At 38.9% G+C, this 27,643-nt stretch overlaps 1 protein-coding gene across 5 annotated transcripts; it reads left to right on the top strand.

Annotated features, from left to right (window-relative positions):
- Positions 1-16: 16 nt before the first annotated feature.
- On the top strand, positions 17-27,422 carry STAM2 (signal transducing adaptor molecule 2). 5 transcript variants are annotated; one of them, XM_055718525.1, is made up of 14 exons: positions 17-148; positions 8,991-9,075; positions 12,003-12,078; positions 12,299-12,394; positions 15,215-15,361; positions 17,026-17,095; positions 17,841-18,027; positions 18,873-18,967; positions 19,710-19,792; positions 19,962-20,049; positions 20,860-20,914; positions 21,588-21,741; positions 23,254-23,423; positions 23,653-27,422. In XM_055718525.1, exons 1-14 carry the CDS (start codon positions 109-111, stop codon positions 23,882-23,884), a joined length of 1,578 nt encoding a protein of 525 aa, XP_055574500.1. In that variant the 5' UTR covers positions 17-108; the 3' UTR covers positions 23,885-27,422. The 5 variants fall into 5 exon arrangements, with proteins under 5 accessions (XP_055574500.1, XP_055574502.1, XP_055574503.1 ...); XM_005432654.4 differs by lacking the exon at positions 17-148 and adding an exon at positions 374-1,599; XM_055718527.1 differs by lacking the exon at positions 12,299-12,394.
- Positions 27,423-27,643: the final 221 nt, after the last annotated feature.

Below are 27,643 nucleotides of genomic sequence, written 5' to 3'. Positions count from 1 at the left end.
GGGGGGCCTGAGGCGGCGGCGGTCGGGCGGCAGCGGTGGGTCGGGCGGCCGCTGGCCGGGGCGTCAGTGCTGAGGCCGGGCGGCTGAGCGGGCGGGCGGGCTGCCGACATGCCGCTCTTCGCTCCCAACCCCTTCGAGCAGGACGTGGGTGAGCGAGCGGGGCGCGGGGAGGCGGGGCGGCGGCTGGGCCTGGCTGGCCGGCAGGGCCGGGGGCGGCGGGGCGGCGGCCTCCTCCTGCCCCCTCTCCTCTCCCCACCTCCGCCTGCCCGCGGCGGGCGCTGGGCTCCGAGGAGAGGGGGTCACGGCGGCCGGGCGGGGGCCGCGGTGCCCAGCCGGCTCGGTGGGCGGCCGGCCCGCCTGAGCTGGGGTCACGGAGTCGCGCCTGGGGTGACATTTCTTCCCATCACAAAGCCATGGGGCGCCTTGGGAGTTGGTGCCATCGACGGCATGAAGGCGATGACTCGGTTGTTTTGTGTTTATGCTTTGGCTTATTCTTTCTCGAGCACCAAACTTGCTCAGTGTGTTGCTTTTTCAGGGTATTTTTGTTGGTCTGGTTTTTTTTAAACACTATCCTGAGTCGAAGCACTGGGAAAAGCAATTAAATTAAGCTAGATACTAGAGTCAGATTTAGATTTACATTGTTACACTGGAATTTTAGGTAAGAGAAGAATTCAGCGTTCTTGGGATTTTTGTCAAAGCCGCGATGTAAGCAGGTGGAAGAGGCTGTTGTGAGCTCTTCTGTTACCACACCGTCTCTTCTTTGTTGAATATAACTAGTACTGTTTTCTTAACGTGGCTGCAAAGTTTGTGTAATAAAAGCATTCCTTTTCCCCTCACAACTGAGGGGTTTGTAATGTTGACCTATGATTGAAATGAAAGTAGAAACTTGCCAGACCAGCTGCGCATAGCCCAGTTATTTCAAATACCTTGTGAAGTTTTATGTGTGTTTTGCCTGACTTAGCTTCCACATGGCTCTAAATAATGTATTTGCACAAGTGAAGATTTTTTTGAACAGGGAACGGTCACAACTCTGCAGGATTCTTGGGCAGACCTAAATGTTTTAGTCCTGTAGTGTTTCAAAAGTGGCAGTCTGTTCGCTCGTAGTTTCTTAAACTTCGTTGTACATATACTGAGTGTAACTGTCTGTACTTACTACAGTTAAACAAGTGCAGTGGAGTAGGAACTTTGTAATTATTGAGGCTAAATCTTACAGTCCCTTGCCAGGAAAACTTTGTGTTTGCCATTAGGAGCTTTTTAAAAAATTATTATTCTGTTGTAAATTAGACCACCCAGAATATCAGGTTACCAAGTGTGGATAGTCTGTATTTTAACTTGCAGTATTTACGTGATAGTTTTTAAATATGCATGCCAGGATTTAACTTTTTTACATTTTGTTTTCTTTTTCATTTGAAAAAGGAAGTTACATACCAAGAAACCAGTCAAGCTCAGCTGATGGCCTCATGCTACTGGAAAGGAGAGATCCCTTCCCGTGGCCCCATCCACCCAGCTGGGTTTTCTTTGATTCACCATTGAGCTGATTCGGTTCTTTTTAGCAGAAAACTGGTTTGCCAGAAGAAAGTATTTGGATCGTCTATGAAGGTGCTGAGTTTGAAAGTTCAATGACTTGAATCAGCTCAACAAAGGTTGTGAAATGATAGTGAAAAGAGGAAGCAGGGCACCCCTGAAAAAGTTAATGGGAAGAACAGGACCCCGCTTTTGTTAGCAGCAAGCAGTGAGGTTGATCCAGCTTGCCTTTCAAGCTGTACATCTAGTACTGGTCTTTACTTGGGTCATGTTTAGAAAATGTAGGTAAACGCGTTTTTGATTTGCCACAGCTGGTTTTGCTTTTTTAGTTCTCAACCCCTGTGTTTACCTTTTTACAGAGCTGTGTGGAGGTTGAATTCCTTGGCATCTGCTTTGGTGGCTTTGTATATAGTTGCAGTGTCCCAAGATTAACCTATGGAATGGTGTTTTAGAGGCATGTGGTTTCTTTCATCTGTTTTTCTTATTGAGCAGATACCCCAAAACTTCAGTTCTTTAGTGTTAGAAGCTTTTTAATTTCCTGTCTAAATCTGTTCATGGTTTAGTTCATGTGCACTTGCTGTTTTCCCAGCGTTATCCTTCCTCTTAAACAACCTTCATTTCTTAAGTAGTTGCTCCTTCAATCGAGAACAAGCCTATTCCCTTTCATCTTTTGTTTAGTTAGCCTTCTTTCATAAGATTGTTGACATGATCAAGGCAGTAGGAAGTATTTTTCTGTGTAGTTTGACTGGCATCCAGAATTGTGCACCGTATCGCAGATTGCTGATAACTTGTATGGTAACACTTTATGTTTCCGTGTGCTTTGCTGAAATGTTTACCTGGGGTGTTTTATTCTAGGGTTGTATTTGCCTTCTTGTGGCTGCTTTACCTTGGTGGCCTGTATCCTCTTGTGCTAAACTTGGTGTACTCGTCATTCTCCTCTTGTTTACAACTGCTGAGCACTTAGTTTGTAGGAGAATCTTTTATTGACTCTGAATTTGTGTTTTGTCCTACTGTTACCTTTTTCTACCTAATTCAGTCCTCAAAGGTTTACATTTCCCCTCACGTGTTGCTTTCGCTTCTCCATTTACTAATGATACCTTCCAACTGTCTGCTGGCTTCCCTGTTGGACCCTTGGCTTTGCTGTCAGTACCAGCCAGAATGTATCAATATTGATTGCAAAACTGATTTTTGAGGCATTCAGGGAATAAAGCACTGTAATGAGGGTGGGGAGATTTTATGTTACTTGTAGAGTGATCCAAGAACTGTAGCTAATAAGTCACATGTGGCATCCTATGGAATGTTTCTGTGCAATCTGAACAGACCATTGATGCTAGATTAGTCTTTAATAAGATGTCCTTGCCCAGAAGAGTAGCTGCTTTCTGTTATAAGTCACCATGTTTCCCCTTCATTTCTCATTAATAATAAATTATTATTTCTGTAATAATTCTTGTCTTCAGTGTTTGGTCTAAAGTCTTGCAAATATTTGAGGATAAGCTAATTGGGGTGGGTTTTTTTGGATGTTGCTTGGGTGTTTCTTTTTTTGAAATGTAGGGACACATTTTCCAGTACTCAATCTGTGGCTTTGCCTTGATTTGACCAATCGAAATTCCTAAATTCTGAGCCTGAAATTTTATGGCATTTCTTTCTCAGTTTTGAGATCATTACTGGTCTGCTCCCCCGGCCTGCCCTGATTATTATTTTTTTAATATATTGGAGCCTTACTTTTTGTTTGTTTGGGGTTTTTTTGTTGTTTTTAATTATATTATGAGGGATGCTTTATAATATGTGACTATTGGTAACTTCAGTTTTGGTGCATTCTAGGCTCTGGTGTACAAGTCTCTGTTAAACCCTACCTAGTCTTTTCAGTGGTTTTCTTGTAGTTTGCAGGTTGTCTGACAGATGGAATTGTTTGATTTTCAGGTTATTGGCCAATTGAATCAATGAAACCTAATGTCAGACTCGCATTTTAAGCAAAAATTGTATCCTGAAAAGCCTTTTCAGTGAACTGGATTTACAGTGCAAAAATTACTTTAATATTCTATTTTTGGTCCCATTTTGTTAGAATATTATATAATTATTAAGGCTAAGTGTTACAGTGCCTTGCCAGTAAAAATTTCTGTTTGCCATTAGGAGCTTTTTAGAAAATCATTATTATGGTATTATTATTATTTGTGGGGGATCATTATTATTATGGAATCGTTACAGGTAGGGTGGCCTTTTCAGCAAGGACCAAGTGGACCATGCAGTGTTACTGGAAATGCAAGTCATATGACTACAGTGTCATCATGCCTATAATCCTTAATTAAATCAAAGCTACAATTTTCTAATTGGGTTATACAAAGGCAAGGCAAACAAACAAAGGTGCATGGCGTTAAATTTCTGGGTTTCATCCGTATGGTTCTGCTTTATCTTCTGTGAAACAACAATCTGGAATAGTCCTCAATTTTTTTAGTTTTTCACTTTTCATATATGAACTTTGTTTTTACATACTTAGAATGGCTTTGTGTAAGAGTGGGAATATTTATGTGCAGACAAGATTTTATTTCACATAGCTTTGGTGAGCAGAGCAGTCGTTAGAAAATCTTTTATTTTAGTGATGACAGTCTTTAGCAAATGCCATATCAAATTGAAAAGTTCTTTGTGCTAAATCAGCACTTAAGTGCTTGTTTTCTCTAACATCAAAATTGACACAAGTGGAAAAAAAAGTTCTAGTATTTCTAGGGTTTTTAACTGACATGTTATTTGGCATTATTGGCAAGCCTGGCTCAAGGGAGTTCAGGGCTGAAATAACAAGTTTGAAGGTCGTGTGTGCTAGACAGCATAGAGGTAGAGCTGTTGTCAGGTCAGGATTGCTGATTTCGCTGTGTCAGTGTCAAATGCTAATGCTGTAAGTTAAACGGGATATAAGTTTCCAGCAGAAGCAGTCAGTGAGGCACTTGTGTAACAGCATGATACACTTTTGGTAGGAATCAAAGTGTCACATTGGTTACTTTGGCAGAGATTTCTGCAGAACTTTTGGGGTGTATTCTTGGGGAGTTTAGGGGGCTGTGAGGTTCTCTCAGTTCCTTTTCTTTCTTTTCATGTTCATATAGATTATTTTAAGATTCCCCTTCTTGCCCTTGCAGTTGTCCTTGTGTTCTGCCATTGCGAGTATAGATTCTAACATGTCTGCAGAATTCTTAGTGTTGTATTAGAAGTGAACTGTGTTGCTTTTGTTTTTGCAAACCTGAGGGAATCCAGTGCTGGTTGTGCATGGTGGAAAATGCAGCAGGCCCAGAGAGAGGTGCTGGGTGAACACTGCAGGGTATGGCGGCAGCAAGCTCTGCATGGTGATTCCAGGCTTGTAAGAGTGAACATGTGTTACAACACTTCATTATGAATGCAGATCTGGGACACTTTGGCATTATGCCAGGATCTTTAGAAACTGAAGACTTGACGTTTGAAAAGATGTAAACAGGGAGGCTTTTGAGGATTGCCATGTGTTTCCCAGTTGCATAGCATTAGCCCCCCCCCCCCCCCCCCCCCCCTTCCCCCCTTGTCTTTTGGTCGTATTTCTGTGTATTACCCATCCCTTTCTTCTGAAAGAGGGGAAATGTGCAGTTAGGCTGGCAAGGGTGATGTTCCGCTCACCTTTTTGATGTTGTGTGGTAGAGGGATGGTCCTGAAAAACTTGACTTAAGCATGCAGTGGTAAAGCATTACTTTCTCTTCTGGAAGAGGTGGTGACAGTGTTTTAAGGCAGTAGCTTGACAAGCATTTCTTCTTTTGGCAGTAATACCAGCAAACAGTTCCCATCCCCTTCCCAGCTGCTCATTTTACTGGTATCTCTCCTTTCTTGTGTTGGCATAGTTTTTTGTACAGCTGGATGGCAAGTCGGATCAGGGAACTGATCCAGTTAAAAATGATTAATTGTGTTTTTAATTCTTTGTGGGTTTTTAAAAATATACCAAGCAGCAATAAAAAGAAACTAATTTTGCTTTTATCGTGATTTCTGTAACAGTAAGCTCAAGTCTAGTGTTTGTTCATTAATTGGAGGACTACAGAGTATAAGTCATAGCATTTTTTGCAAGTTTATATTCTCTTGGCACTGAAAAGATCTTGGAGAATGCATCCCTCCTACATCTGTTTCTTCTGATCAAAGTCCATGTCTCAGCATCTGTGAAGTAGTTATCCTTCAAGATTATTTTTCAGCTGGAGCTCATGTTAAGCAAAAAAACAGATGCTGTTAAATTTGTCATGCTGGCAGGGAAGGAAACCTCAAAAGTTGTAGGAGTTTGCCATAGGGCAGCCTTCATATTCTCACCGGGACCACATCTGCTCCCAGAGGGCCACATGGGTACAAGAGGAGGGAGTTTTCATTTGACAGGCCTCCATGTACAAACGTGCTGGCTGGGTGAGAGCGTGGAAAGCACAGGAGCCATGAGTAAGCAGTGCTAAGCGTCACATAGTAGCTATGCTGCTCTTCAGGGTGTAGAAGGTGTGGAGTTCTTGGTGAAGCCTGGTAAACATCAAGCCTTCCTGTTGACAGTGGAAGAGTGGATCAGATTAGCATGGGACATCTATCATGGCAGGCAGAGCTGACTGTGATTTCCTCTGAGGGTTCAGGGAAACTTCAGTGTATCCTCTGGCAAGTGTTTTTGAGTCTTTTGTAGAGGACAGAAGTGACACTGGTGTCTACATAACAAATACCTTAAGGGGAGGAGAGGTGTTGATGGGTCCCAACGGGCTGAAGAAGCTGAAGGCCCACAGAGCTGCACCACTGCACTTGTTTTACCCTGTTCCTTATCCGGCACTCTTTGTGGGTGAGCCATTTTTTTGGCTTCGCATGACAGCAGGTACAAAGCGAGGTGCTTGGTTTTGCAGTGTTTACGCTGCAGGGTCAGTTTATGAGCTTGCATTTGACTGGCTTGTAAACAAGGTAATTTTAAATTGCCTACATATTTTTATGTTTGAGCATCTATTCCGGTTTGTTTCTTTGCTGTGATATTTTAGAAGAGAGTGCTTTTTGCTAGCAAATCAGGCAGGCGTGCCTTCTCAATGCATTTTATGTGTATTTTGTGGATGCAATTACATTTTTTTCAATAGCTTCTCCAAATGTACATTACCTGATTTGATTTGTTTCCCATTTTAAAAGGAGAGTAGTGGAGGGAAAGAGAAGGGAGTGTGGGAAGAGGAAAGTTTGGAGGGCTGGTTTGCAGTTCTGGAGTGTATGAAACGAGAAACAGAGCTGACATGTATGGCAGTACCTGTTCTCAGGCTTGCCCCACTAGTTGTGCCAACCTGTATCGAAGCACTCCAGCATCCCAGCTGAGCTTGTGTCCCCCCCAGTCAGTGGGTGTTGCTGAGAGCTGGAAGAGCCCAAGTGCAGCGTTGGTCATTGCTGTTTGGGGCGTTTTATGGTTCTGAAGACTTGGGTGTGAAACACAACCTTGATTTTTTTTTCTTGGTTTCCATGCCTTTTTGTTGACCTACCACCATTTCTTACTGTTTACTGTTAGAGGCTTCCTCTCTGCTTGTGGAAGAGGGGGACTTATGGAAAAAGGCATCTCTAAAATATTCCAGGAATTTCGGGGGGGAGACAGGTTTCAGATCAGGGTGACAGCAGGCAATGCTATTAAATATTGTGCCTGGTCTGTTTTACAGGCATTAGTGCTATTTGTCATTGGAGGACTGGCTTTGTATGCATAACTGATGGCTGCTGTCATTTGATGAGACGGATTAATTTGACTGACAAGTTTTGATGAGAGGATTCACACCACTGGGGATGGAGATGTGCACAGCAATGCTTTTTGAAAAGCAGGTTTAGCTGGCAGAACTTCATAGGAAACACCAGGCTGAAGTCGTGTGCACCAAACACTGTGTTACGCTGTTCTTATGTGGCTGTTGAGTACTTAGGGTTCATGTATCTGGGAAATGTGCATATAGGGGTTGTTTTGGTTTGATTTTTTTTTTAAATAAATTGAACATTAAACTGTTTCAAATTGCAGATGCTAATTTGTTTTCAAGAACAAGCAATGAGTTTTGTGTTAGTGTCCTAAAAATATTGATGCACTTAAAAGAAAATTTAATGATTATGTCCTTTCTGGGTAAGTTTTTAAGAAGGCTTGTGTTGTAGGAACATACACAATATTTGCTTCCTCTAAGTAGTTAGTCTAGCTTGCAAAGATAACCTGTGGCCAAAATTGCAAGTTTCCATTACTCCTCCTTGGTCTGCTTTTACATCTGTAACAAAAGGTATTTACGGTCACTGTTGACTGCTAAGCTTGTGTTTTCTTTGTGGAAGCCATTCTGCTGAGCCAGCCTGAGTATTGTTGAAACTTTTGACTGCAAAACTAAGTAGTGAAACTGGTTATCAGGGAAGATGCTTAATTATACACATGAAATTGGGTTTATCCTGCAGTACTGTTGCTGTCAGCAAACCTTGTAATTTTGAAACAGCTGCTATCACAGAGCACCATCACATTAATAGTGAGTGACCATTATGTTCTGCTTTAATCTGCTAAATAGTCTTTAAAATGCTCGTCCCAAAGGGATTTAGTGGCTTCTCTTACTGAAATAAAATTCTGTAGAAGTACTGATTATGGTATCACCGTGATTATGAAGTGCATTCTGATGGGTTTAATATGTAACGTAAAAACCTAAAAGCTCTTATCTTTGAATTTACTTAAAATATTAAACTAGCAGGTTAAATCCTAAAGCAGCAAATGCAATGAATGAAATATTTAATTTGCTGTTTATAAGCTATTTTAATAGGACTGTGATATTTACATGTGATTAAAATAACATGACTAATAAAAGCTTCGAAGGAAAGCACAAATAAATAACATTAAACCTTATCAGTTAATATATAGAGTGATATGCTGCAAATATTGATAAGGGATATGTTCTTTTGATAGAACAGTCTGGTTTGTATTGCCTCCTTCTGTGTGTGTTATTAATCATTCCATGCCATTTATTTTTCTCAACGCTTGCTATGGCATTTAGATTTTCTTGAAAATGTCACAGAAAAAAAAATACTTTGTGTGTTGAATGAGGCTAGGGCTTTCCTTTAGTCCTAAAGATATCTTTTTGTTTGTTTGTTTCCCTTGGAACACATGAAATATTTAATGGCATGCAAACCTTAGCGGACCTTAAGCAAACTCTAAACTAGGGCTATGACTTCAACTTGGAGTAACTAAACAAACTGTATAGAAGCAGTTTCTTTTTCATAATTTACAGTGTTACATTTCAAGAGTTGTTTCTATTTTTTGGACTTCTAAAAACTTATCACACCTGTTAGTCCAGTGCTGAAAACTGTACATAACACTTTCCAAGATGGCAAGAATTAGTGCTGACCTGTAGAAGACGCTGCCTGTCGGTACTTTGTATGTGGAGTCTCCTTTTTTAGTATGGCTGAGAAGGTGTCTGTGGACTACATTCTAAACTTAATAGGGTATTACACTTAATCAATTTTGTTTTTCTTTATAGAAAAAGCTACAAATGAATGTAACACCAGTGAGGACTGGGGTCTTATTATGGATATATGTGACAAGGTTGCCAGTACTCCTAATGGGTAAGCTGTATCTCAGCATTACAACATGTAATTTCATGTTCATGTGAAGAATAGTGTTTCCGAGAGAACATGTCTCAAAATGCTCATCGTAGTCAGCCACGCAAAAAGTGCTACCAATCTGACACTTCTGCAAGCTCTACAAATACATGTAGATGGCTGTAAAAATCTGAAAGAAATGTTCCAGCAGGGTTTCTAGTAGAACAATTTGTATATGCTGAGTGCGTTCCAATTTTTATGGAGTTTTGCACAGTAGACCAAGTTATTCATATTTAACGATCTTGCATAAATTTTGAGAAGCAACTATGCCAGTAGGAAAAAGTGAACTAGTTTCTTTGTAGAAAATTACCTAGCTAGGACAGTTAGGTATTTACGATAAGGAATTTATCTGTGTTTATTCATTAGGAACAATGGGACTGATGGAGGAGAAAAGGGGAAAAAAATGGAGATCAAACCGTAGATCAGTTTGAATCAGTCTAGCCTAAGCAGTAATACTGAAACGTAAGTGGTAGTTCAGTGATCCCATAATGGCCGAAAGTATTTGCTGAATTCTAAAGTAATCTTTTTGAGTGATAACATGTTCTAAATCTTAAAGTAAACCTGAATTAGTGCATAGGTTGAATTCTTCAGTGATCTTAGAATTTCTATCGGTTATGTGTAATTTTTAAGATTACTACACTGCACTGTATGTGCATGCTTTGGGTTTTTTTATTAATTACCTTTCACAGGGAATAACAGCAAATCCATTCATTCTGGAATTCTTTAGTCTTGGAAAAAAAGTGTAGAATGTCCTTTGAGTCCTTTATTAAAAATCTATTTTTTTCTTTAGTTACAAAAGACTTTTTTTAGAGGGAACTGTTTTAAATCTGCTTGGTTTGGGGGAGGAGAAACTGTAAAAAAAAGTTAAGTGTTTTTTTCCCCTGATTAGACATGCAAAATATATAACTATATATATAAAGAAGTACATCATTAAATCTTAATATATATTTTTGTATCTACAATAAAATCCTAAATTCAGAATTCTAAATGCCAGTACCGCTAGCATATTTTACTTCAGTTTTATGTAGTTTTCTTCCCTCCTGCCTTTCACCAAGAGCCATCTTTCTGAAAATAATAAATAGTTGCCTACCCTTAAATAAATATATAGCTTAGCAACAATATGTTGACTTTGCTGGATTGTTTGTACATGAACTATGACCAAACATACTCATTATTAGGACTAAACCCATATGTTCTAGCTATGTGTACATCACCAAGTAACTCAGTACAGTAAGGCTGGAGTTGTAAACCAGAGCAGTTGGTACTGAAACCATCCATCCAGTTTGCAGTTCAGGGTGTTTGGGGTTGTTTTTCCACCTTCAGAACAGGTCTAATCTCTTCTCTTAAACTTAATATCCACACCAGGTGCAAATTTGTCTGTGGATCCTGTCACTCCTCTTATTCTCATGGCTCCTTGAGAGATTGGAGCACTTTTGCTATGCATAGAGGAGCTTCTGGCTTAGTTTCATCCGAAAGGCAAGAAATGTGCATGCATAAAACTCCACTGTGAACTAAATACGCAGCAGGTGGGAATGGTTAGAAAGATTGTTTCAGAACAAGACTAGTGCTCTAAACCAAAATGTGAATATAAGTGCAGTTTATTATCTTAATATAATGGCATAAAATATTTCTCACTGCTGTACACATAACACATTGGGAAAGACATCTTTTGAAACAAACCAAAACCTTGACAGAAACATCTTTTTTAGTGTTAACAGTGAAAGTTTTGGTTTCATTTCTGCACAGGCCTTTTTTTTTTAAGCTTTGCGTAAGGTTGCAATTCCGTGACAACTTTAAATTAACGGGAGAGAGAATTTGTGTTGAGAGGGTTGTCATATATTTCCTCCAGCCCCTTGTGTGATGAATTCCTGGTGAATCTGATCTTGGCAGTGATCTGGCCAAAAACTAACATGCTCAGTCAGATCGTTCCTTGATCCGGGCACTGCATGGCTGCTAAAGCCTCAGTGAGGAAGGGAAGGGGACTGCATTGCTCTAGGGAGGGACAGTAGGTGACTGTTCCACTGCTTTCATCAGTGACTTTCACTTGTGCCTGCGTAAAGCAACCAAGGAGCCAGAGCCTCAGTGGTGAAGAGCACAGGTGGTTTGAGCTGAGTTCCCTGGGTGACGTGGAGAAATGCAGCCTTGCGGAGGCATTTCTGTGCTTTGGTAATATAGCAGCTGAGGTGTACTGCAAGTGAGATTAGTTGTAAAGATCTCACATTAGGTCTTTATATAGAGATTTCATGTTTTTAGGGGGTTCAGATTAATAGTGTTAATGAAGACTTATATGCATCAGCCTGTGTAGCTCATGCATGCCATTAATGCTCATTTAATGTATGAAAAGCCTTAATAGATTAACATTTAGAATGCTAATAATTGTTCTGTGCTGCTCAGATTTTGCTGAAACAAATTATAAAAATCTTTGTGTCCTGAGAGTCTCGAAAATGGGATTCAAGAGCTGACAACCTGTGTGCACGATTTTTAAATTAAATCTATAAAGACCCTTCACAGTAGCCAGTAAAATAACCGTTTATTTAATCATCACTGCTCCTCATTCTTTCTTTTTATGTAGACGTTTCTTTCATTGTCTGTTTCAAATCCATTTCCTCAACTTAATGGCAATTGCTCCCTTTATGACCTGTCAGCAGTTTTATGGAAATTAATACAAAATTCCAGTGTAAAAATGGGGTCTGTGCCAGTCCAGTACACATAGAAGAACAAACAAGTTGTTAAATACTTCCAGCTAGCTCTGGGAAGACTTTATGTTAGGTTACATTTTTGTCAATAGACCCAGTTTTGTTTGCTTACCCAGCTTGAGTATCTGGTATCATTCATTCCACAGATTATGTCAGTCACAGTTATCACTAATAGTTTCCTTGTTCCATTTTCAGAGCAAAGGATTGCCTTAAAGCCATCATGAAGAGAGTAAATCATAAAGTTCCCCATGTGGCTTTGCAAGCACTTACAGTGAGTAGACTATCATTATTTTGGAAAAACTTTGTATTTTTTATGTAATGCAGCTATTAAATGTGTACTGATCTAGTAATACTTTTATGTATCTTCAGTAGAAGTCAGTCAGGGTGTGCATGCTGCACAGCAGATTAAATTTAACTCTTTTATGTATGCTTTTATTTTGGATTATTTTCATTGTTGTCATAAATGTTCACAATTGTATTTCTGTTGTCAGCTTTTAGGAGCCTGTGTATCAAACTGTGGAAAAATATTTCACTTAGAAGTATGTTCTCGTGATTTTGCTAGTGAAGCTCGAGGTATAATAAATAAGGTAATGTTTTATAACCTTAAGTACCGGGGGAGGATTATTTTGGTAACTTTGCTGTGTCTCAGCATAGGAAAGAATTGGCAAAACTAATGTTCTAGTTAATAGGCATTTTCTAGTCTTTGTGCAGTTGCACATACTGCCAGCTGTTTGTCTTATCACTGAAATTTGTGTACTGCAATTTTTACTGTGAGAAAATAAAGTATCAAAGAAGTGACAGGCTGATAATACCTACTTCAGGTTTTTACAAAATGACATAAGCAGTTTTAATTAAAATCTGTGACTCTTCTTAAGCTAAATTAATTCGATAATGGTGAAGGCAGCTTTTCTTGAAGATATTTTTTTATTTGGCTCGAGTGAAATTCATAGGCTGAAGTACAAAGGGAAAACTGTGAGAAAGTTAAATTACATTTTTACAAGGAAAAGGGGAAAGTCTTGACACAACTTTCTTAGTTTCTAGGGATTCTCAGAATGTTGAATGAGGAAGTAAGCAAGAAAGGAAGACCTGAATGGTTAGGGTCAAGCAGCTGATGGGATCTAAATCTGGATGTAATGAATTGAATAAGCAGAAAGAGATTTCCCTTAATTACTGTACCAGTTGAAGATAAAAATGGCTAATGGGTTGAAAAGAAGTTAGTTGTCAAATATATGGGAGGCCGGGAATCATCAGAGGTTGAGCAAAGCAATTAAGGAAACTAATAAAATTGCTGGGAAGCAAAATGAGTTCACAGCTCTTCTGTTTCTTGCTTTGTGTGGAAAAATAGGTCTTAAAGTCCTCCCCTTTGTTCTCATTAGCCACGGTCCATTCTGAAACAGAACATTGACCTTCATGGTCTGACAGCACTTGTGGATGTAAAAGGAAACCTTTAATCCCACTGAAGAATGGTCTACTGGAGTATAATTTATTTTGTTGTTGGGAAATACTTACGTTTTACTCATGTCCCTGGCCCACTTGGAGGAATAATCTTAAGAGGGCAGATAAAATTGTACTTTCTCCCTTTTCTCCAAAAGAAAATTAGTTCAGACAAGTGTAACAAATGTCTTTGTGCTGATACTGAGCCCATCCAGCTACATCTCTCCTTTCAATTAAATGCATGGTTGAGCCCAAACTTGTCAGCGTTCTTTCTGTTCAACATATGTTTACGTGCAAGGCACAGGCTTACAGTGTGATCTGAACTACACTCAAATGAGAAATCTTGCCCTTGCGTTTGTGCAGTCCCAGACTCTTATCCAGACAAGCCAAGTGAAACAGATGTAGGTGAGCCCAGCAACCCCAGAATCATTTTTCACCAGCAAGTATCCCCAGGTTGGTTAGTTTGGGTGCTCTGGGTTCAAACTGTAGTCCTTCTCATGAACTGTCAACAAAATCAGAAAGTGGATGGAGCCTGAGGTGCCTCGATCCGTATTTTATCCTCGTAACGTTGACATGACCTTCACATACATTGGCTGCTTTTCTGAATAGTGGCTCTTTTTGCTCCAGTGAATTTTGTAAGTCTACATAATCACAGGATTAACAGCAGCTGATGTCTAACGTTTCGGAGGGATACTCTGAAGGGTATTCTTTAGCCATACAGTAGAATAATACTTGATTCTGACCTGCTTTTCTGGAGGTGGATTATCACTTTGGGTGGAGTTGTTAGCACCTAAAATTTGCAGTGCTGAATGAAATCGGTGATCCTGTGTAGATTTAGAGTAGCTGTACATTCTGTGGATGAGGATGGAGGAAGGGGAGCTGTAGAGTCTCTTTCATGTGAGAGGCTGGAGAAAACTGTGGGAGCCAGAGGAGCTGCAGGCAGAGCGTGAACTTGATCTTGGTTTGCCCTCATTCCAAGCAGATATCTTCATTTACCAATCTGTGTCCCTGCACCTCAGTTCCTAATTCAGGAGCTGAGTATGTAAACTGTTCCACGAGCTGGGTGGCACTGTACGTAAGGTGTACCTTTTTGTGAGAGAATCTGAAACAAGGAGACATACCTATATACATACATACAGAGATGGTTCGAAGATCAGGTTTTTGTGAGATCCTGTCACCTGAGAAGTCAACAGGAAGAAATGGGTTTCTGGCATCTGAGGAGAGGACAGCAGAAGTCATAAAAGATAGGGAAGGTATGTTGTCTCATAGGGAAAGATGGTATCTCATATTAAACCAACTTAATGTGGTTGGGTGGCAAGTAACAATACAAATTAGAAGTAGTGAAGAGAAAGTTGAAGTAAAATGGAGGGTAACTAACAGAGGTGCAGAAGGGTTGAGATAAGCATGGCAAATAACCTGAATTTCTCCAAAACTACTGAGGTGGAAACATGGCTAACATTTGAAAAGTCAGAAAGTTTGTCAGTCTTTTTCCTTAACCATTCCTTAATCACCCACTATTGACTCCACTAAAGTAACAGCAGGTGAACTGCCTGCAAGATCTAAGCTTTAGCTGTGCAAGAGAATTTGCCTCAGAGGATTGCTGTATGTGTTGAAAGAGCCCAGATTTAGAATAACTGGTTGTTTGCTAGAATCAGGGAAATCAGAACTACCTGCAGTCGGTTGCTGCTTTGGGATAATGGTGTTGAAATCTGCTATGCCAGCTTTCCAACAAAAGGATGATGCTCCAGAAGCTAAGTGTGTTATCTGTAGTAGCGGAATCAGTGTATAAAAGACCATATGATCTAGGCTCTGTTTTCCTTTTCTTTTTTTTTTTTTTTTTTAATCAGGACATTTAATAATTATTAAGGGTGTTTATAGTAAAATGGTTTTGGTAACAGAATTTTACTGAGAGGGAACAATTCCTGTTCGTTTTGAGGTACGAGCATCTCTTTCCATGCAATTTTGTCTTCTAGGCTCATCCGAAAGTATGTGAAAAGCTAAAAACTCTAATGGTGGAGTGGTCGGAAGAATTTCAGAAAGACCCACAGTGTAGCTTAATATCTGCAACTATTAAAGCTTTAAAAGAAGAAGGTGTAACTTTTCCTGCAGCAGGATCGCAGGTAAAAGCGGATTTGGAATACATGGTACTGTTAGGTTCACTGGTCCTGGCGGCGAACAAAGGAAAAGTGTTCAGACGAAATCTTTTGTGCTTTCGATCAGAGGAGAGTAGGATCCTTTTTTGGGTTTGGTTGCCTCTTTATGCTGAGGTTCACCTTTGTTCATTTTGGTTTTTTGTGTCCTTGGCTTCCTAAGAAAAATATAACAGACTAAAGGCTGTTTCATGATGCCCTTATGAGTTGTTTCATTTTAGATCCTTTCTTTACTTCCAATAATTTTTAAAGCTTCATTGAGCAGTCACCACCTTAACTCAAAGCAATTCTACGCCCACACTTTGTACATGGTGTTTCATGGTTCTGATTGCTGACTCGGAGCGCATAACCTTCATTTTTCTTCAAAGAGCCTCACAAAACAGGGTAATATCTGGAATGGAGACATTTGTGAAGGAGATCTGTACCATGCTTTCCTTTTCCAAGCCTCCATTTCTTGTTCATGCCGCTACCTGCCCACATCGGGAATTGTTCCAGCTCTGCAGTAGGTGGGGTGCTCCAGCCCCTAACCCTCACCCTTTGTATTTTACTTCAGGTAGCATATTATGCTTAATCTTATAGCTGGCAGATATGATGACAGGTGGTTGGGTTTTTTTTCTACACTTCATTATTGATGCTTCTAAATATTTTCATGCTAATTACAAGTCAAGTGAAGATCAGTCCTGAAAATGAGAACTACAGCTTCTATTACGTATTCCTTAAATGAAGTTTACTTTTCTCTGTATTAAACACAGAGAGGTTTTTTACTTTTACAGTCTTTCCTTCCTCCACAAAGATGTTTTCACTTCTAAATGTAGGACATGTGTTAAAACATATGGAAGAAACATGGAAGATCTAGAGTACTGGCAACCAGTTATGCTTCCTTTCCTACAAATACATATGAAATGATATCTTGATGTTTTTACATCAAGCAAAGCTGAGATCTGTTAGTATTTGGTGCACTTGTAGGATTGTTTTCTAGGACCATTGATAAGTTCTAGACATGGCTACTGTCTGAAACTTCATTCCCGCTATGTGCGGGAAGACTTCCCTGTCAAAATGAAAACTCTTGATTTTACTATGCTGTGAGGAGACTTGTATTATTTAAGCCAGCAGCTCCCAACTTGATGTACATTTGCTCTTCTTTCCCATTGTCCCACCAGCAGAGAGATAGGGTGGCTTTTTGCTCTGATATGGAGAGAGATCTCCCTCTTCATTAAGTCCAGCTGCTGCCTAATAGCTTGGATCTTTGCAGCAGATGTAGGACTCCGAAGAGCTTTTCTTCCCTTTGAAAGGGAGGGGTGGAGGACAAAGGTGGAAAGGGTAGTCATTTAAATGAGTAGCCTCACTTCAATAAATGAGGCTAAAATAATTGTTTAAAGGAGATCAGTTATTTAAATATAGGTCTGATTATTTATTTTACTTTGTTTCTTACTGAGAACAAAATAAAATATGCCTGAGATTCTGAAGAGTGCTTATTTTTTCTTCTAGAAGGTCATCTTGATTCAGTAATGAAATGCTACAATAAGGCAGCTAACCAGGAACAACTTAACACTAATTTTTTTTTAAGTATATAATTATAGAGCTTGCTTTTTCATTTTTAACCTGAAAAAAATCTGCTGTTAATACTTTTGCAGGCTTCCACAAATGCTGCTAAGAATGGTTCATCATTAAGTAAAAACAAAGAAGATGAAGATATAGCTAAAGGTAAATGGCTAGTCACAGGCTTGGGTTAGACTTGTGTCCTGGAAGTTTTGTTAAAATGCACAGAAATAGGAAGTTGTACTCTCTTCTGCTGCATCAAATTGAAAGTAAGGGCACAGCAGGTTGGGAAGTAGTATACTGTATCATTCCAGGTGTTTTCCTCATGGATGAGGATTTGGGGTAAAATACATTCTTCCCCATCACATAGCCATTAGCTTTGTTTTGTGACTGCTTTCTCTCCAGTGAGTTTGGTCTTCTCCCTTCTGCAGCCACATGCTTTATTTTAGCCTATATCTTGATGTTTTTGTTTTTTTTTTAAAATCAGAACATATAAATGTTTGTTTTCTCTCACCTCTTTCTTGGATATAGTTACTGTTGTTCAGATATCATAGTGAAGAATTTATGAGTATTTCTGATCGTGCTAATGATGCTACTGACATTAGTAGTGTGTGCACCGCTTCTAGTGGGCTGTACCATGAAAAGCAGAGGTTTTTTTAAATGATTCATAACTTGTGCATGATTATGTCTTGTCTTTTTAATCTTGTTGCTGCGCAGAGTAAAGCTGTTGAAACACGAAATGTGGCTAGTAGTTTGGAGCAAAGATCTTAAACTTAAAATATTAGAGAAGCAGATACAGACCATGTTTATAATATAGCAATATTTTTCTTTTTTTATTAGGAAAGCAAACTGCCTTTGTATACAGGGATAAAATATACAAACTTTTTTTTTTCCCCTCCCCTAATTGTAGCTATCGAATTGTCTTTGCAAGAGCAGAAGCAGCAACAATTGGAAACTAAATCCTTGTACCCATCTGCAGAAATTCAGCAAAACAATCAGAACTCGAGGAAGGTGCGAGCTCTGTATGACTTTGAAGCTGTCGAGGACAATGAGCTCACCTTTAAAAGTGGAGAAATTATTTTTGTATTGGATGACAGGTATAATATACTCAAGATGAAGGTGCCTTTATTCCACTACTGTGTTTTCTTAGGATATCAAATTTTTCCTGTGATGCTTTTTTCCCCACATAAATGTATATTGTCACTCTGGCCTCCCTCAAATCCCTTTATTTTCTGCCATTCTTTCCATACTCCCAAGTTTTTGACCTCAAGTCATTTTTGATGCAGGGAGAACCTTGCTCTATTACATTGGGTATTTCATGCTGTGGTGTAGGTCCACTTTGTAGTTTTTAAGATAAGCGTTAGCTGGTTATAACATGTGCCATAAGAATGTGTGTACACATCACAGTGCTAAATTCTGGCTGCTTTGAGAAACTGTTAAATCTCTGGCTATCAAGCATCATGTTTGCTAAGAAAAAAACTGAAGAAAAAATACTTAAAATATTTTTTGTTATCACCGTTGCCTCAATGATATCCGAGAAGCAGTACTTCTTCCCTGCTAATGCTGTTCTCATTTAATAGAGTTTGACAGCTCAGTTATCTCTAATGTTAATCCCCACTTGTGTACTACTTCTAAACTTTTAGAAAAAGCTATAACGGGCTGTCATCTAATCAGTCAAAAGAATTGAAGAGTTGTGTTAATTTTTGAGTGATTGCTACTGAATGATTTTACTTCCTTCAATCCCTCCTCCCCACCCCTCTGCCCCAGCTCCTGTCTTTGGCTTTGCTGGTAATCTCTACAAATGTTCTCCATTGCCTTTGTTACTGGATACGCAGGGAAGCAGTGTAGTGGCTCTCACAGGTTTTCTGTCAAAAGCCCAAAATATGTCACTGGCACTAAACGTTGATATTCAGAGTTTTGTAATACATCTTTGTTTCCCCAGTGACACCAATTGGTGGAAAGGTGAAAATCATAGAGGCGTAGGACTGTTTCCATCTAATTTTGTGACTTCTGACTTAAATGTGGAAACCGAGTCAGGTAAGTGAGCTACTAAACGCTGACAGATAATTTTAGAAAGGTGGGCTTACGGTGGAACTACTAATTAGTCCATCAGCAAAATAATTTTCTGAAATCAGCCCAGGGAAAGAATTCAGAGACATCCTGCCCTTGTTTCAAGCGAGCGAGCAAGCAAGCGTATACCACTGCTGTAACTCAATTTAGCAATTTCTGTCTTCTGATTCTCCTCTTAAGTTGTTACCTTTTCCTGTTCGAGAAATTCCATTCAATTTACCGTAATTCTTTGTCAGTAACATACTACATATGAATGCAGTCGCTTGCCATTTAAAAAGTCAAAGTCTCTTTTCAGACGTCAGACCTAGTATGGAGTAACATTCATACCTGTGTCAGTGGTTTGTAAGAATCACATCGTTAGCTTTATTCATGCTCATGATACCAAAATAAGTCTTAACACTTACGACTTGACTGAAAGTAACCACACATGTGTTGGAGGTGGTTCTAGATGCTAATATGACTCAGGAGTCTTTCCCTTGCTCGGCCTAGGTTCATAATCAGGCTAACAGCCCAAAGGAAGCAGCTTGTCAGAACATTTTCTAGGCAAACCCGTTTTCCCTTCTGCAGCAGCTAGGTGCATCACTGCTTAAACTACTTATTCAAATTTCTCTCTCATTTAAAGAACTGATGGAAAGCAAGGAGAAAATGTGTATTTTAAGGTAGCATAGTAACACAGCTACAGAAAAGAAACTAATGTTTGTTCTTTCAGCAACTGTGGATAAAAATTCTGTTCCTGAGGATGCTGCAGAAGAAATTAAGAAAGCAGAACCTGAACCAGTTTATATAGATGAGGTATGCAGTCACTTTCAATATAAAATAATTGCTGAATACATTGGTTGAAACATTCTTTTGTTACTGAATGTTAGCAGATGATCCTTTTTATATTAACTTTTTAAATTTGAAAATAGAAACAGTCTCTGCCGTGCTTCAGAGATAACTGTTCTTAATCTTTACCTTTCAGGATAAGATGGATAAAACACTGCAGGTACTTCAGAGTATAGATCCGACAGATTTAAAACTTGATTCTCCAGATCTTCTAGACTCAGAAGGTACTTTGAGCACTAAGTTAGCTAGTTGTTTTATTTCTTCTGACAAATACATTTTGTGGATTAAGCTGGTAATTAATTTGCATTTATTTTAAGCTTAGAGAACCTGTGGTCTGTACTAATAGTGTGTTGTATAATAGCTTACTTCACAGTGAGAGCATGGGGCTATATGTATAACTAAATTTTCTAATAGTTGCCAAGCCAACTCCCGTGTTTAGCAGAATAATTTGCATAACTACCAGTTAGTGTAAAATCCCTGATCTTTGCAGGATCCATCCACCTATCAAAACTCTGCTTGAAATAAGCAATTAATTTTATGTCAAAATTTCTCCAAAGTACTGCTGACTAGGAGGAAGTTAGTTGAGTTTGATTAAAGGCCAGTTAGTTCAAGGTGTGTAATAACAATTGAGTGTACATTAAAAAAGCGATGTTCCTAGAATGGAGAAAGTGAAAGCAAAGTTCTACAGTACAGCAGATCTAGACAGATTCATAGGCAGTTTAGATTGGATATTCCAGTAGGAGATGAAAGTCTTAGATCTTGCACAGCACAAGCAAGAACGCAGAATTTTCCGTGTTTTAGCAGTAGTCGTTCGTTTGAGAGGGTAGAGGGGAAAAAGCAGAGAGGATGACAAGGCAGAATAACCGAAGTATTTTTTCTGTCTATTTGGGCTGGAGGAATGGGACACACGTGATAACTAGGTGCACTCTCCAATTTTGTGTGCTGTTTTAGTGTACTTGGATAAAGTATTTTTTGACTGTTTAAACTTTTAATTGGGCAAGAGACTAACTACCTTGACACTTTTGTCTTCACAGATATTTGTCAACAGATGGGTCCAATGATAGATGAAAAACTAGAAGAGATAGATAGGTGAGCCGTAACATGTAGCTTCTGCATTGTTTACTTTGATTTAATTTAAATCGTGCAGTTCTGGTTTTTTTGGTTTTGGTTTTTTTTTCACTTTTATCTCCCAAGCTAGAAAATCGTGCAAGAAAGAAATTTTGACAACTCTGTTCTGATAACGCTTAGGGCTGAGGTCCCAGTGTGTGTAATAAGGTTTGATTGCTGCTCTCCAAAATTCACTGCATAAGTTGCTGGATGCCTTTTGTAGTAGCATGTTTTAAGTGTAGCCTTTTGCAATCTATCTAGAGCTTGGTGCTCTCAGGCTGCTGCTGACTGTCCTCCATGACAGAAAATACTATTCAATGCTGTCTTAACCTCTTCCCCCTCAGACTCCTAGGGATATCTGAGGTTGAAAAGAAAAGGTAACAAACACCTGTGGAGTTGCTTGCGTTATTGCAGCTGGGGAAGAACAGTTGTTCACCATTTGGACTCTCCTTCCAGTCCCATTGCTGTAAGAGAATGGCGTAAGGAACAGAATGGCAATTTTACAATGTAGATGTGCAAGAAATTGATCATCTACCTTTATAATTTTTTTCCCTTGCATAGTCAACACTGTTTAATGAACCACTCTTCTTTTTTTACTATGTTAACATTAGATGTTAGAGAAACTTAGTGTTTGCGTATATTTGTTTTGAAACAGAAAACATTCAGAATTATCTGAATTGAATGTGAAAGTTCTAGAAGCTCTGGAGCTTTATAACAAATTGATGAATGAAGCACCGATGTATTCGGCCTACTCAAAACTCCACCATCCTGCACAATATCCACCTACATCTTCTGGTGTTTCAGTGCAGGTCAGTATCCCTTTCTGGAAATAGGGACTTTCCTAATATAGATTTCTACTTAAAAAGATGACAGCAAAAATGAAGTGTATGCTTTCTTGCTAGCCTACGAACAATCTGATATTGCCTGGTGACTTCTTATAGCCTTTAGAATAAAATATCATTTATGCACTGGAACAGGGTACTTCAATTTGCAGTTACCTGCTTGTACAATAAGGTACACTTGTTCATTTTGCTCCACTTAGCAGAAAGATACTGTATTGAAAATACTAAAAGATTCCTCTCCTAATTAATTTTCTACAGTTAGAAATGTGTGGTTCAGCAGCTTGGTGGATATTCTTGCTGTGAGTCATGTCCTCAGTCTAAAAGTAAAATGTTACCTTCTTATAACAAGGATGTGAGTGAGCTTTAATATTAGTGCATTAATCATGAGTGCAGTGTACTTTTTCTAAACATAGAAACTCTAGTCTGATTTTAGTTCTTCCTCCCCCCTTAAGAAATGAACACGTTGTCTTAGGGGGTATAGTTGCTCAAAACTGTTTTACAGTATCTCTAATGTACCATATTGGTGTTTTAAGAAAACAAAAATGGAGGAAAGGAGAGAAAGATTCTTTTTGGAGAAAGCACAGAATGGGTGTTTTTACTTTAAGTGAATTTTACTTTAATGTTAATTGTTCAGTGGGAAAAGAATAGTTGCCATAGCAACTGCTAGATCTGAATATATGTCAGTTAAAAGTAATTCTGTGTCCTTAACTCCTGGCAAGGATGGAAAATTTATTATATTTGGAGGTTAAAAAGTAATTTAAGCCAAAAGGCAAGTGAAGTTTACTATTTCTTCCAAGATGCATGCTTCCGGTGGTGAAAAATACAAGATAATGGTAACCTTGCTGAGCTTAGCATAGTTACTTGGTACAAACCTGTCTGTTCCTCAGTGTCCATATACTACCCGAAGTCCAAAACCAATGAGCAGCATAGGCTTCTGTAGGCTGAGTGTTATAACACCTGTTCTACCTGAATTTTGAGTAAAGACTTGCATTACTGTAAACCAGAATTAACAAGAAACTCAAGTTTTTGCTTTCCTTTTGTGTTATAATCTTAGAATAGTCTTATGTTTCAATTTCCAAAATGTGTGAAATAACAAATCTCATGTGGCGCCCATGTCCTTACTCAACTCTGTGCGTCAAAATATGTAAGGATTGAACATTTACAAAGAAGAGGCAAATGGGAGAGAAAGAAATAAGGTTTCTGGGAAGGGCTGAGGTCTTGTACGTGGTACAAAAGGTTCTTCTTTTGAATATTAAGCACTGATCTCGTTAGCAGTGCATTTGTGAAGAAGGTTCTTTATTTGTGAAATAAAGGATGCCTATTTAAAACATATTATGAAAAATTAGTTGATGTCCATTCAGCCTTTGAACCCTAACATACTTGTTTATTGTAGTGGTATTCTGTGCCACGTTTGCTGCTACTTAATTGAAAATAAAAGGTATAAAATTACATTCTTTTTAAATTTTGTTTTATTTACAGTCATACCCTGTACAGGCACCTAGTGGAAACTACATGATCCAGGGTGTTCACCAAGTCACCATTTCCCCAGGTTATAGCCTAGGACCTGATCAGATGGGGCCGTTGAGGTCTCTGCCTCAAAGTATAAATTCTTCTGGAGCAACTCAGCCAGCTCAAGCTGCCTATTTAAGGTATTGCCTCAGCAAACTGTTAAATCACCTTCTTCCTGGTGCTAATTTTACTACTTTGTCTAGAGGTTGGTTGTGTGTTCTTGGGATATTTGTGATGGCATGTAACACTGATTGTTTTGAAAATATACAGATTGCTTTTGGACTAAGCAGTATTCTTCTTTGCAAGCCTACTTATCAGATAAATAGATAGGAACTTGTCAGAATTAGATTTGGTTTTGTTTTGTTACAGCCCAGGACCAGATTCTGTGTTAAACCAGACATACGTGAACCAGAACCCTGGCCTTCAGTCAGCTGCCAGCACAGCTGCTTACACCCAGCAGCAGATGGGAATGTCAGTGGATATGTCAGCTTACCAGAATAACACATCGAGTTTGCCTCAAGGACCAGGTTATCCTGTGGCAGTTCCTGCTCATTCCGTTCTACAGCAACAAACAAATTACCATCAACAGCCTCTCCTTTAAAAACAAACCAGCTCGTATTTCTGAATTAATGAATAAATGTTGCCTGACCTAATGATTTTTATGAATACCTGTCATGGATATCAAAATACGTTTTCCTTTTAAATAACCCAACTTACCGCATTAGGGTGATGCGGAGTAAAAATATGCATCAGATCTGATTGTTAAGCATTTGCATAAAGATAACTTGAACTAGATTAGCTGATGGTTTAAAATAGTTTCAGATTACTTTGAGCCCTTATTTCGGTGCTTTCAAGAGACGCCACTTGTGAATCTTAAGTTAAAAGACTGTCCAGAATAATTTTATTTGAAATGTGTTTCTTGAGGAAAACTTGAGGATGCCTAATCATTGTTAATGTGTTGCTCTCATTATGCATTGCCTCCTCTGGTATCTTGCTATAATCTTCCTATCCAAGTGGCTTTAAAGAATCTCTGCAGATTTAGACCACTTTCCCTCTGCGCTGCTGTAGTGAGCTTTACAATAGGATGCGCGCTGCGTGATTGTAACAACTGCATGAGTTCAGCAGATGAGAGCTGGAAGAGAAAACTATTTGATATTTGTGACAGCGAGGACCATGTACCTACAGAAATAGGAGAAATCAGATTTTTTTACAGTGCTGCCTGCTAGTTTTGCGGTAACTGCGGAGAACTTCTGTTGTGTTTCTCTTGAAGGAAACAGGTGGGGTTTTGCTAGAACTCGCTTGAGTCTTTTGGCAGAGGTGGTACTGCAAGCACACGTCTCCTTCCAAGAGCAGGCAAGGGGTGCTCCCAGCTGACTGTGTGGGCACTCTGTGGATACAAGGTGCTGAGCCAGAAACTTGTACAGAATCTCTTATCTTTTCCTTTTTGGATGTATTTAGAAGTGAAGGAGTATTGCAGTTCCTTGTGGTAAAGGAAGGGGGCTCAAGAATGTTTGAAGCTTCTTAAGACTGTGAGAATCTGCCTTGTTCCCTTTCCAAGGGGGAGCCGAGTGGAACAGGAACCATCTTTATGGGACCAAGGAGTTCTTCCCTCTCTTGGATTTCCTTTCTCTGCCACCATGCCTAAATAAATGCCGATTGCAGTCAGAGAAACTCTTAAGCCATTTGGAAAAGGTGTATTTAATGCACTACTATAGGCAGAATACATGAGCTTTGTGAGTGGGATTGTGCTCCTCGTTTAATACAAGGAGTGGTTGTGTACTGAAAATGGCAGATGTGTCTTCAGAAAAGGAATTGCCTTGGAACTGTGGAAGTGTAGCATTTGGTGGCCAAGAAAAGAAATTGAAGAATTTCTTCCCTGATGCACTTTTTTAATGGATGGGGTTTGTACAAGTGGAGCAGATGAGCTGAATTACCTTTCAGGAATGTGGGATTTCTTTCTTTTGTTGTTTCAACCTCTGGAAAAAATCGCATCATTTCCCTCCTTTTACCTACTCACTTTAGCATAATCATATTTATACCTACTTTAACAATTTTATGATGAGTAATAATCTTTAGATTGGGAAAATAATGGAAGCAAATTGCTGATAAAAACATCTTGATTAAATGCATGAAACTCCCAGATGTCTGAATAAGTATGTTTGGTGTATAAATTTTCTACCAAATTGGAGCTATCAGACTGTAGACTGTTGTTGAGGAATAAAAAACACTCTTCACTCAGCGCCACCTCCATTTCTTTTCCATTTTATTTAATTATTTAGTGTCATGACCTTACTCATTTGCAGCCTTATGCTTATGCAATGAGGTGTACAGTACCTGCTCTTTAAAGCATTTTTTAATTTAAATTTGTGCAATTGGAAGGAAGCTTTTGTCTTTCCTTTTGACATGACTTTAATTTGTCCTTATGCTTCCCTTTGAAGTAGCTTAGCGTAAATAACACATGTTGCAATACTGAAGTACTTTGATAACTTGTTCCTTGTGTTCTTTAAGGAAAAGAATTAATTTCAATGCTGCTGTTCAAAATTCTTATTGTTTGGAGATTTTTTTGTAAGAGTTTACTTTATTCCAAGTTGGTGTGTAGTCAAACTAAACCTTGCTTATATCATTTATGTAGATTCTCCATGTTTGCTAGGAAATTGCGGCTGAGGTAGGTATTTTTATGGGATTCAAAACTTTGGTCCAGCAGAAATATTGAGTATCTTAAATTGAGATAGCTAAACAGATGTGATTTGATTATATTCAGTTAATTATTAAATATAAATAATGTACATACTCATTTGTCTGAGATTTTTCTATGCAGCTACATATATGCATACTGTTTAAGCCTGAAATTTTATAAAAGCAGGATTTGTCATTGTCATCTCTTATATTCCTAATTCTGTGATATGCAACTTGTAGATAGTGTAAAATAAATTAATTATTATTAAAATAGTGTACTGAGAGGGTTTTGGTGTTAATAGGATCTGGTTTTTCTCATCATACTTCTATACATTATCATATTTATTTTTAAGGCCTGATTGTAACTGAACATGCTGCCAAAGGATTTATCTAACTTCAGATTTCTACATTAGGTTTCTACCTACTGTTTTATATCAGGAATCAACGGTAGAGAACTTCTGCTTTTTCATATAAACTCTTAATGGTTAACATAGAAATTTGTGCAACTTTATAATGAGAATTATATTGTAATACATTTGTTTCATGGGCGTTGAAAATATCAGTACTAGATAATTTTTCATCTGGTATGAGTTGGCAACCTATTATGTCTAAGTTATAGTCAGCTGAAAGCAAGAATTGAATTTGTCTAATATCACCATGCAGAGACATGTTTTGAGAAATTGTGGTCTTTCATCCAGCCTTGATGTGACAAACACATTGTCTGTTTAATTTGATAAAGAAATTGCAAATGTAAGAAAATGACATTGTTTCTGTAATAAGTAAACCTTAAAAATAATATTCTGTGTTCGTTTTACTTCAGGTTTTGTTTGTAGATGTTCATGGACTTGTGGAACAGTAATTCTTCTGAAGGCTGTCCTTTAGGGAGGAGAGCTGAGCAGGATGTGGCTGCAGCTGCAATCTCTTACATGAATTATTTTCTGATAGGAAGGTATTTTTTTCCTTATTTTTATCTATGCATCTTTTCTAAGGAATAATAGGCACTACTCTTGCTTACATTGAACACTGTGATGTATCTGTTGAATGAATGACTTGTTAGAATTTATGGCTCTTACATTAAATTTTGTATGAAGCTGACTCAAACTGTTTTGAATTGGTGAAAATGGAAAATGAAGGGAAGGAAACGCTGCTGGGGCAGGGTCTGAGCACGGCTGAGCCTTCACAGTTCTGCTCCCTTCACCATAACGTCTTCTGGTCGGCTAGCGAGCAGTCCGGCTCCCAGCGAGCAGCACGCCTGAGCTTCGAATTCAGATCAAGGTTCTGCTTCTTTTTGGTTTGGGGTTGAAGGTGACTGGTTAATGGATGTATCACAGTTCTTACAGAAAATGATCTTAAAGAGTTTGCAGTATTAAAAATAGGGGGTCTGTTCTATTGGACTATCCATTTGGCCTCCTGTCTGCGATATGTGTGCATTGCCTTGTGAGAATAAACCAATGTTTAACACACACGGGTGAACGGTCTGCTGTTTGCTATGTATTTATGTCCTTGCCACAACTACAAGGCAAAAGCTACATGAGTTGGGCGAATGTCGCTGCTGCAGCCTTCCCTGTTCCCCTTCCCTGTCCCTCTCAGCCTTGCTCCCTGGTCCTGGGCTAGCACCTGGCCACTGGCCCAGCTGCCACCAGCTCATCCTGTTCCCACACACCATCGGCAAAGCCAGCGCTCT

The sequence above is a fragment of the Falco cherrug genome, chromosome 8 (genome assembly GCF_023634085.1).
Source record: "Falco cherrug isolate bFalChe1 chromosome 8, bFalChe1.pri, whole genome shotgun sequence".
NCBI lineage: Eukaryota > Metazoa > Chordata > Aves > Falconiformes > Falconidae > Falco > Falco cherrug.
This window is presented reverse-complemented; position numbering and strand designations above follow the sequence as displayed.